The sequence below is a fragment of the Aricia agestis genome, chromosome 9 (genome assembly GCF_905147365.1).
Source record: "Aricia agestis chromosome 9, ilAriAges1.1, whole genome shotgun sequence".
Lineage (NCBI taxonomy): Eukaryota > Metazoa > Arthropoda > Insecta > Lepidoptera > Lycaenidae > Aricia > Aricia agestis.
Window position 1 is genome coordinate 3,217,328 of NC_056414.1, and position 12,436 is coordinate 3,229,763.

Here is a 12,436-nt window from a genome sequence, read left to right on the forward strand (position 1 = left end):
CCGCTTACGCATTTTAATGTTTTGGGTCAACTTTTTCCAAGGCGCAAATGATAGTTATTAAAATATTTACATAATATATAGATTACTTTGACATAAATACCTATAGGCTATGTCCACACTGGGCACTTTCATCTTCAATTTTCATCATCAACTTTTATATTGGCGCATTCAATAATTGAATGCGTCAAGAAACGCAACGCCAATATTGTCATTTTTGAAGTTTTGGATACGGTCAGAGGGCATGCGTCGCGGGCACGCCTCACGTTCGCTGTTGACTGCGCTATAACGCATGCCTTGACAAACAGAAAAAGGCAGTGTGGACATACTAGGAAACTGTATTGACAAGATCTATAAGTAAAATGTGTATCTAAGTGAATAAGAAAATTTTGCAATGCAAACTGAAAGGATCAAGAGAACAATGCAGTAGACGACAAAACATAATTCGAAGTCTTCTTAAAACTGAAGAGGATTAAAAATAATAAGTTGTAAAGTTCCAGGATTTTAACGTCACTTAGTCCATGATATTTTAAGTAACCGGATTATCAAGGATGACCCATTTATCGGTTTAAATACACTATTTATAGTTTTAATAGCATTAAAGCATTAACTCTACATAAGGTAAGCAAAATTGCGTCAATAGCCAGCGTGGTATGATGCAATTACGATAATGGCAATTAGAATCATCGGCAGTATAGATTATTTATGATAATACGTAGGAAAAATGCGGATATTCGAAGTGAACAACGTTACAAGCAATGTTTATATAGAACACCATGTCACGTACGCATTAGAAACAAATGATTGCAGAAATATGCTGTGAACTATTTTTCAAACGCTGCCTACTCGTTATAGAGACATAAAAAGCTGAGTTGCATGAGTCAAAACATTCTAACGTCTGGGATAAAGAGACGGGGACAAAAATGGGTTTGAGCAATACGCGCTTGTTGTATAATTAGAGCGAGCTAAAAATAGTCTCTATGACTTTTACAAGACTTCCGACCTTCAATTAAAGGCACACTGAGTACATAGTACCCTGCAGATTGTTCTGGTTTCCATTAGTTCACATTACGTAACTTAAAAAGATTGGCACACTACAAATAGACTCATTACAGCTAATAGCATTAACGATACTGAATTGGTTAAAGCTTCCGGAATTTAACAGGACAAATAAAGTAAAGATGAAAATTGTAGTAAGAAAGTACGTATTAATATGAGATCAGCGACATCAAGAGTAGAGAAACATCTCGCTGTGGCAACACAGAAAAGCAAATAAAAACCAAGGCCAAATTTCGCTTATCAAAAGAAGTGCTAAGAAAAATAATTACAATGAAAACAGTATCAAGTATTAACTTAGCAAACTAAACCCATGTTTGCACGTAAAGTGGTTCAACTGATAACAGCAAGAGTGAAAAAATAATGTCATTGGGTCGAGTTAAATAAGGGAGATGATTTCATTGATGGAAGAGATATTCTAGAAGGTATTAACAAGTGCAACGCACACATTATACGTACACTGAACTTTTTACAATCGAAAATAAAGTACGTACGTAATTGCTTAAAATCCGCAAGGGCCTTACAAACTTGTCAGACGGCTTTATCAATTGGGACAATGAAAATCATCTGAGGCGATGTAATTATGTATTTGCATCAATTTAGGTTGCTTTATTAAGATAATATAGAAATTATACAACTTCCGTATTTGATAGATGATCAGTTCGAATCACGAGAGTGAACAATAAATCTTTGAACAATAAATATCCGCGTAGAAACGATTCCATATCTGAATCTAAATTGAATGTATTTACGATACAAAAAACTTATTGGCAATTCAAATTATAAAACGAATAACAGGTTAGCGTAGAAGTAAACAAGAGTCCGAATCATGGAGGCAACTAAAGGTTTGATGGTGATGATGTCACCGCCATTTTAAGCTACGGCTTTGTGCCTGACCATTATAAAAACACGCGGCAACCGGTTGGCGTGTTATTAACTATTAACGACACAATTAATCAAGCTCCTTTGTTTACATACACTGTTTGAATTTTAATCCCCCCAAAACATGTTATTGTAATCAAAACGGATATGTACATCGAGTTTCAAGTAACGCATGTGTTTGTGAGGAACGAATACATAAAATATAATACAAAATTCAAATATGAAAATCTAAACATAAACAATGATCTTATCTTGAAGATATGTGCAAGCATAAAGAATATTTGTTGTATGTATGTCGCCAAATATGTTAAAACTTAAAACGTAAAGTTTTTGCAAGAACGTGTCGGCGCAATAATATGGAGCCAGTTTTTGTTCACGAGTTAAATACTTAATATATGTACACAGCTGCAGGCATATTTATTAATATTGATGACCCAATTTTGTATGACCACACCGAGCATAATCGTTTGACAATAACAGAATTACTGGAAATAATTTAAATTCTTTTACTCAATTACTTTCAATTTAGCAGTTCTACTATAATAAAAAAAATCCTTATGCGAAGTAAAATTTTTGCAAAAGTAGATAAATTTAAATTTCACGATTAAGTCATTGTAAAACACAGCTGAAAACAAGTTTTGTGTATAAACACAATCGTTAATCGTCTACGAAAAAAATTATAATAAATTGACGCAGACAGGTTATCAACGGGAGATAACGAAAAGAAAAACAAGTAAAATGTGGTCACACTTGATACTTGACCTAGAAGTTGATGTCATTTGCACATTGGTGATACGGCGCGAATTGTTGAACCCGATGAGAGCATTGCTGAAGGCATTGATGACATCGTAAATACAAGTTCATTGCTCACCGCAAATGAGGCTGGCTAATGTAAACAACTCTACTGCTTAGTCACTTCTAGATCTTTGCATTGGTGTAAACTGTAAACCAAACTCTATTTGAAAGATGGTTGTAAGAGTAAAATTTTCTTACTTTTTCTTGTCAAGGAAACAAAGTATCCAGGAGCAAAAACCGATCAATATCACCTAACATTAGTATTACAGACTCTGAAATAAAACTCTACAAAAACACATTTGAAAATATAATATCTAGTATTTTACTTTAACATCGCGAATTCTAATGTCCCTGAAACGCACCAAAGCCATCGTTTTATCATCGATCAACATGTTTACGAATGCGGTTTATTTTCGCACACCTCATATCTTTCAGATATGGGATCGATAACTGAATTGTTATACCGCTTGTACTTTTCCACCTCCAGATTATAAACATATGGAAAAATATTGAATTAGCTCTGTAAAGTGTAAACAACAGCTGATAACCCGGTGGTTTAGCGCGGTGTTATCGTCAGGAGGCAAAAAATATAAAATAGTTTGGCTTTTTCTCGCAACTCTACGATATTCTTGAATGCTCTCAACAGACGTAGAAAAAAGTACATTTTCTTAACTAATAGTTACAGGGTCACGTACAAAATTACAAATCATCGGATATTTACCGGAATTCTATTACTTATATTACCGTAATATTTACTTTGAATTGTTACTTAGCGAAAAATATTACTATGTTTTGTGATAATAATAGTGTGCAAGTTTACGAGTTATGTATTATCTTATATCTTTAAACGAGCAATTCTTGTATATATATATATATATATATATATATATATATATATATATATATATATATATATATATATATATATATATATACATATATATTAGACCGGTTCAAAAAAATCGACTATTTTTTTTTTCAAAACCCGCAGTGAAATATCTTCCTAGTAATGAAAAAAGAAGCCTGTGAAAACGGGAGCTCTTAATATCAATTTTGAAAGGTCGCTCATCGTGAATTTCTATTTTACATTTAAATAACATGGGATTTTTTTTTTTTAAATTTGGAATTTTACAACTCATTTTTGAATTAACATGTCGGGATGAGCGATACATATTTTTGAAGGAAATTGAACGCTCTAAATAAATTGTCTCTTATGTTTTTTCTGTAAGTTCACTCCTTCAAAAGTTATTCGAGTTTAAAATCCAACATGTAATCAATTCAACGTTTTTTTCCTTAATTGTGATATAATAATAATACTTATCTTCAAAAAAAAATATTGTACACTTATTAATTGTATAGTTGATAGCTTTACGTTTAACACGATTATTTTCAGTTGATAAAATTTACAATTTTGATTCTAACTATCAGAACTATGAACAATGAAATGCTACTAACAACAATTGAATACCAATAATCCAACAATGACATTTTAATAAAAAGACGACACTTTAGGAATAATCTTTTTTTATTTATTGAAATGAAAGCATCAAATTTTAGAGTATCATGTTCTAAATACCTACATAGTACATACATACCACATAACCTCTCCATTTGTGGGCAGTTTACGTCCAATAAAATTTTCATTCATTTCACCAATCAAGTATACATTTTGTTCCATTATTTATAATAAAATGATACAATTATTAAAAAGTGAAATATTTTTAAATTATTATACATCAAAATCGTAATTATAACAAACAGCTAGGAACCAGAACAACAATTGAGCAACAGTACCGAAAAAGTAAGTTGATATTACAGCACATCTCTATTTCACCGGTAAAGAAGTGCACGACATTTCCTATAAACCACAGTTGGTCATTATTCCAAAATTTATGTACATACAATCCAAATTTTTTGTAAACTTCAAATAAAGAATTAATTTCGGATTTTTTAAATTAAAAAGTCAACTATTTTTAATAGCAAAATCATAAAGATCTACTTTATCAACGACGTTAAACTTGATGATTCAATATTTTAAGCCAATTTTTTTTTTCAATAATAATTATGAAATATTTAAGAAAAATTTAAAAAAAACGTTGAATTGATTACATGTTGGATTTTAAACTCGAATAACTTTTGAAGGAGTGAACTTACAGAAAAAACATAAGAGACAATTTATTTAGAGCGTTCAATTTCCTTCAAAAATATGTATCGCTCATCCCGACATGTTAATTCAAAAATGAGTTGTAAAATTCCAAATTAAAAAAAAAAAATCCCATGTTATTTAAACGTAAAATAGAAATTCATGATGAGCGACCTTTCAAAATTGATATTAAGAGCTCCCGTTTTCACAGGCTTCTTTTTTCATTACTAGGAAGATATTTCACTGCGGGTTTTGAAAAAAAAAATAGTCGATTTTTTTGAACCGGTCTAATATATATATATATATATATATATATATATATATATATATATATATATATACCACTTTGAATATTTACTGTTCATTATGTTACAGCTTGAAACTTTTCTCTGCATTTTTAATTTTGCGTGTGGTCAGCAGCATATAGGGTTGAGTTGTATGTAGTAATTATTTCTTTTGAAAGGGTTCTTTCTAGTGCAAGGAATCTTTACACTTTCGCTGTCAAATCAGTCTACCCTCAATCCTCATATAAAATTTAGTCTACTGCATAATATTACTACTCTTGTTGATAGATACTACTCTTTCTATTAAAAATTCTGCATAGGTACATAATTTTTTTTTCTCCTTTCTATTTTTCTATTTTCTCAACTCATTGCATACATCTCGCGTGACCCTACCCCGATCTACGGTCGTATCGACGTCGTAATCAACCCGGCGCGTGTCTCCACTCCAGTGGCACAACGGGGCCAGCTTTCCTTCCGTATCTATTCTTAGTCCTGCCGGGTCACGCCCGCCTCATGCAAATCACGCACAAACCCATTAGCATAACGTTACGTTTCAGGAAAAAATATTGCTCTTATCAATTTAACATTTGGTATATCGTCTAAATCCGTATTCTTGTTGTACTTTAAGTACCATTAATATTCTCTTTTGAAAAGTCTCTTAAACTTATGTTTTATTCTGGAGTTTTCAATTATATTATTACTTAAATTTCAGCTCTCTTTTAAAAAAATAAATTAAAAAATCTAGTTTCAAAGGGGCTACTCAATCAATGTCATTTAGCGTGTAAATGAAACCATTCCTTTAGATGTTACGTATAGCGCGGCACGCTAGAGATGAAACAGAAAAAAATAAATCGGCCGTTTTATCGCGCACAGATGGTGGAATCGAGGTCAGTGGTACTATTGCCGATGCCCGAACATCAATAGGACGAATCTCGGTAAACACAACTGTGATGTAACACGCCGCTCGAGCGGAATTACGAAATCTACGAGTACTTCCCAAATTTAATACTTGACGTGTCATACGCGCTCCAAGGCGAACCACTGCAGCTGTGACCATGTGACTTGCTACAGTCCATTCAGAGCACCTCCAAGTTTCTATGAGGGCGATCCTTATGCATAAAGGTCTTAAAGGAGGTAAAATAAATCTTAACGGTCTGAAGTTGATACAATGTTAAGTTTTCGTTGAATTGTTACTTTAACATTATGTAACGAAGCTAAATTTAACAGGCGCTGAATTATTTTTAGGTTCATTTTAAATTGTAACAAGTTTTATACAACAGAAAAAAAAACTAGAACATAATGAACTATGTAATGCAAGGATATTTTAACTGAATAATTCAGAAGGGTCTAGAAGGGACAGTAAATCACGAGCATGGTGTGTGAATATATAAAAATATAGCGCGATGTTTGCGAGCATTAGGGCTGGATTGGGGTCAATCGCTTGAGGCCATCTGCGTGGTTAATTATAGACTATGCAAAACGAGTCCAATAGCGCACGACCATGGAGATCAATTGCAACCACGACATTGTATGATGGAGAGCACGATGCACAAAATGCACTATTCAAAAGCCACCAAAATCGCAATTGCAACTAACAAGATGAGGAACAACCAAAAATATCCTAAGGAGAACAAAATTCAAGATCGTTGAATATAGTATATTTTTTTGTTTAGACGCCAATATCTGATTTAGCTTTAGAGGATGAGAAAATTTTTAAACTGCAAAAGCACAATGACAGTTACAAGATATTAAGTTAAACAGTTTCCGAGGTCTCCTGAGTTCTAATGCGTTTAAAGTTATAACCGAAGCAGCGAAAGGTTCGTATACTGAGGATGGCACCTGCTATGAATTTCAAATAGCCGCCTAGTTAGTTGTCACAAGGAAGCGGCTTCGTCTACCTCGAATAAGCAATTCAAATTTTCTACAAAATACTCAATTTTCATTAAAAATTATGACAAATTTTGGCAGGTCAGTACGAACGTTATGGACATTAAAATAACATTCAATATCAGCGCGCCTTGTACAGTGGCGGTTACGACGCTAGCCGCTTTCTTGATAGGGCGAAAATGTATGAAGAAATTTGAGAGCGTTTCTTATTTTTCTCATAAATGGAAATGTTATTTATTTTTATATAAAATATTTAGCTATTTGTATAGGGGACTAAATAAGCAACAATTTTTTTGAATATTTATTTTCCTTAGTTCAGTGTATTTAGCTATAATGGTACCTAATCAAACCCCATTTTTTTAAATATTTTACGATTATTGTGATGGTTAAAACGTATTTATGTGAAAATTTTGTATGCGGCTATAACATTTGTATGTAGTATAGACGTGGAGATGAATATACTATCTTTTATTTGAAACCAAAATATCCTTACAGTGTGACTCCTAATTCCTTAAAATGGTACCTGAAAATCGCTGATATTTGTGAAAAAAAGTGATAGCGTCCTTAATTACTTCACAAAGAACGTGTGAGTGAATTAACAATTATTTAAATGAACAAAAAACGAAACTAGATTGTTAAAGTTGAAACACCGTAATTCTGCTGTATATATACTATATAATATACTATAGGCCAAAACAAAACAGTATTCCACCAACTTAGAAAAAAAATCAATCTATTACGATCCTCAAGAAAATACTTGTCCCGATTCCGTTTCTAGAAACTACGTCGATTGCAGTCGATCTAGATTCTAGATCACGCGGAACGTACTAAACTAAACAACAACACAAAGTGTGATGTGGTGTAACATTGGAAAGAAGAGGCAAAATGTATTTGTTATTAAGGTAGAGTATGGCCAAAGTAATCGAAATAATATAATTTACTTAATCAACAATAAACATGATCAATGTTGTTTTTTGTTAGGTTCACGATAATTATTTGATAACAATTTTTTCAATGATTAAAAACACAAAGCGATCGGATATAATGCGTGATCAATTTATAAAATTGTTTGTATTTTACCAATAAATTCAGAAGACTAACTTACTCTTATTATGTAATTCATGTTTGCATTTTACATAACAGTGTAACATTTTGCTAATTCAAACACTGATAACGTCAAGGGCTTTACTGATATGCGATAATTCGTAACACACGAGAGTGATAACTGATAAACATTAGAAGACCAAACTAATGGTGTCAACAGGGACCATCGATTGGACCGCCTAGTGACATAATAGATGAACTAGATAAAAATAGCAAAATTAACGAAGATACGATCACGGCGATACAGCTATCGCGTTCCTATCTAATTAACGGACATTTTAAGTGGATGCCAAGAAGTCGTCCCAATTAATTTTGGCGGGAAACTAGCAGTTACACGATGACAAGTGACGAAATAAGTATTAGTGGATTTAATTAGGTCACAGACGGTGTAATAAAAGACGGTGATTAATTTACGAATCGAACGAACCGGTACCAATTCAACCAATACAAAAGAATTTCTGCCTAGGCCGGTATTTTTTCGCCGCTATTGATTGAGCACAATTTACTTCATTTACAGCCAATTACAATAATAGATGTTGGCAAACAGGGAACGGTGTTTTTATACGAGTAAAATATTACTTGTACAAAAACACTATATTCTTTTTGTATTCAAGAAAAAACTTTATTTTTATTTAAAGGTTTAAAGTTGGAATATGGAATTATCGAATCGATACACCTTTATTGGAAAATCAAATTATAAATAGCGCAAATTACACCAATACATAATCCTGTAAATCTCAGGAAACTTGGTACTAGAATAACTTTATAAGGCTAATTAGAAAAGCTATGTTGTCAAACGTGTAGCTCGCTACGTAGTACGTAGGCAAATATTTTCACAATTTCCAACACAAAAAGCATTAGGAGAATACATTTAGAAGAGAAAAAAACACGCATTTTGCAATCACCGATCCACTTTTTACCGATTCAAATACATTATTTAAGAGGGACAGGCGTATGAATGACTAACAAAAAAGTTCAAAGATTACGACAATTTGACACCGACTAATATAAGAGACAATAGTCTTTGATTTCTTTTCAAAAATATTTACATGACTCATGAATCATGATCAATGATCATATTTCAAACTACTATTGGTGTAAATTAAAATATGCTTTTACTGATATTACAGAATCCGATAGCCTATATTTCTATAATATGAAAAACTTATTGAAAACGATCGTAGCAAATCAAGATGGTTGCGTCGGAGAAAATTCGTTGACGCGCACATTGAAGATGGAATAAGACGTTTAAAACATAGAGCGTCTCAACGGGCCATTATATGGAACATTAATTTGGGCAAAGGAATCAGGAAGGAAGTTAATATTTGTTACTCAAAGACGAATCTTAGCTTTAGTACTTAAAAAAAATAATCTTTCATCTTAACTCTTAAGCTAGCGGTGAGTAACAAACAACTACACTTTTGCATTAATCCTTCGATCGCTGATTAGTAAAGATGTAGAACTTACCATTGCTTGCTCGATCTTGTTGTCGATGGCCACGGCGCTCGTGCCTGACGCACTGTAACAATAAAAAAAACGACTGTTAATTACTTGTTAAAAGCATTATGTTACATTACAAATGAATCATGGCAACTTGTATCCCAGAGTCACGTTGGCCGCTTATCAACTGTCAATAATTACTGCTTATTAGAAGTTTTTTAAATTTATTTTAGTAGACCTCGATACTGACAATAAACTAGAATAGTTGCAACGCATAAACCTCAAATGTAAGTAGGTAAAGATAATAAAATAAATTATCATAGAATATTTACAGCTGCAATTAGTATGCATAACCAAATCAAAGGTGCGAACTATCAGTTGAAAAACTTCATTGATTCAAGTCAGGGCGAACACAAATACAAGAGAAAGTAGCGGTTGTGAATTGTGATGCGCTTATCGCAAGTCTTGAAAGTGCGCACTTGAAACCACACATCCGTCTAAAAACACAGGCCGACTCAATTTGAGAGACACGCAGCATGGTCTGAGGTATGCGGCCACGTGTACATGCCGGCAGCCGACACAGTCTAATTGCCGGCACTTAGAACTACAATTACACAGATATTCACGTGGATTACCTGAAAAAAGGGCAATCTGGGAAATTCTAGGGCATCCGATTGACTTTTTCCTTTCCCATGCGATGAGAGTCAACTAGAGAGGCTTTAGAGGTTCTCAAAGTTACATCAACGTGCATTTCGACAGGCGTGTACTTGACTTTCGCCGGATTCAGATTCCGTGTCGACTGTCGCGTCAATGAGGTGAGCTACAGTACAATGCTCAGGCGCACCGAAGCGTTGAACGGGCCAGCAACGCCCATTGCGTATCGATTTCGTCCGGTTCATTACTGAACTCTCAAGTATTAAATAACCAAACCAAAACCGCAGTGCTCGTGAAAGAGTGCAAGACCTATTCGATTAAAGTGCAACAATGTATTTTAACACCAAATAGATTACAAAAGACACATAGCAGGAGTTGTAATAGACTTAATTTTAGTTGGTAAAGTATCAGATCAGTCTGCTTTATTTGTAAAGTAATATGAATTTTCTTATTTAACGTTTTGAGCGGTTAAAAGTCACAATAGAAATGGCATGATTTCGTAAGCCCATTTAAAACAACCAGTTTGGTAGTTTATTATGTAATAAGATCCGGTGACAAGATTGCAATCCAACATGTCATATAAAAACATTGACAAAAGAAACCTACAGCAGAAACAGAGAAAGTTGCCGTGGAAGCCAAAATGAAATTAAACAAGAATAGTTAATCGAGATGTAAAATATACGATAAGGTATAATCAAAAAGCCTACTTTTGATAATGATATGTGATAAAGTATAAATTATTATTAAATACAAGCATTAAGAAGGTGGTAAAGCTAGCGCAAATGAGCACATACACAATAAATAGTGTACGACAAATAAGGCGAGTGAAGGCAAGATAAACGTTTTGTGTTCGTACACGTGCGTATTTATTTAGAGCCGGCCCGCCCTGATAACAAAGAACATGGTGGAACCATATTAACATGGACAAATTGCTGTATAGCATCAATATATATAGCTTGAGTAAGTATTTTTAAGGTAATACGCGAGCAAGAAATGTAAATTGTAAAATAACATTTGCTGTTACGGTTGTAGTGGGTGTGAATACTCTATCGTTGAGAGGTAAAATAAATTTAAGAAAGATATAATATAATTAGATATTTAAAAAAGTTAACAATTACGTTAGCTGACTGGGAAGATATTCAGCTAAATTGCTGAAGAATTAAGACCTGTTGAAACAGTTAACGTCAGTAAGAATAAACTACAGAATAAAAACTTAAATGATCACAAAAATAAATCGTGTAATTGCGTTTTTATTGCAATTAATTCTCGGCGCCGTGCATAAAATTAGATAAAAAGTCAAACATTCAATAATTTATCGACATGTTTATGCGCTTATGTGTTTGGATGACGTCCAAACATACTACACAATATGTAAATTTTCTTGCTGCTAAACCAATATTTACCAAAAGTGAGTCAACGTTCCGCGCTTTCATGAAAAATTGCATCGTCTCACATTCTCTTGAAAAGCTTTCAAGAAAGGTGAGACCGAAGTGATTGGAGGAGAGAGGTAAACATAATTTATTTGAGAACAAGTCGAAGGATTTCAAGAGTGATCTTTTTAAGATAATATAAGTTACGATGTTTATATTTTTGTACGGAGCAAAAAACAATACTGAAGGTAAAGTTATTTACGTTGTAGAGTTTCATGAGAATTTAAATTTCTTCAATAGTCATTGTTAAGTGATTTCAGAATTTTTAAAGAATGAAATTAAAAAGTCGAACAATACAATTACGTGTTTATTTAAGTACATGACTCATACGATTAAATGTAAAGTTATTGAGGAGGTATACTTTTGTAATTCACAACAAACATTCCCTCACCGGGGGCCATGAAAATAGTAAGTGGGCGAATCATACTTTTAAATTATTTTGGCGATGATAATGATCACAAAGCCATAACGGGACGTCTGGTAGATGTAAAATATGAAAATTATTCTGCACACTGGTGTAACGATGTAATTATTTTACACAGGCCAACATGAAGCCCGTCAACAGACAATGGCGCTTCGCATGAAAATTTAATATCCTAATGTATTTTTGACGCTATCGTGCTGCAGTGCAGCAGCGCCGGCGAATCGCCCAAGGTCGTTGAAGGGAAATCGACGGCTGATGTCGACACGGCGGCCGACGGCTCATGACGACCGTTACATCTCGCCACTTGTTTCACAATTTCGTATCCGTTTAGTAGTCAGTT

The 12,436-nt window shown here is 33.4% G+C and overlaps 1 protein-coding gene across 2 annotated transcripts in view; it reads right to left on the reverse strand.

Annotated features, from left to right (window-relative positions):
* The window catches only part of LOC121730528 (protein bunched, class 2/F/G isoform-like), a 182,784-nt gene that overhangs the window by 2,938 nt on the left and 167,410 nt on the right, over nucleotides 1–12,436 (reverse strand). For both annotated transcript variants that reach the window (XM_042119616.1, XM_042119615.1), the window contains one exon: nucleotides 9,616–9,667. In XM_042119616.1, the coding sequence (XP_041975550.1) occupies nucleotides 9,616–9,667 (52 nt within the window). The remainder of the gene's footprint in view (nucleotides 1–9,615; nucleotides 9,668–12,436) is intronic.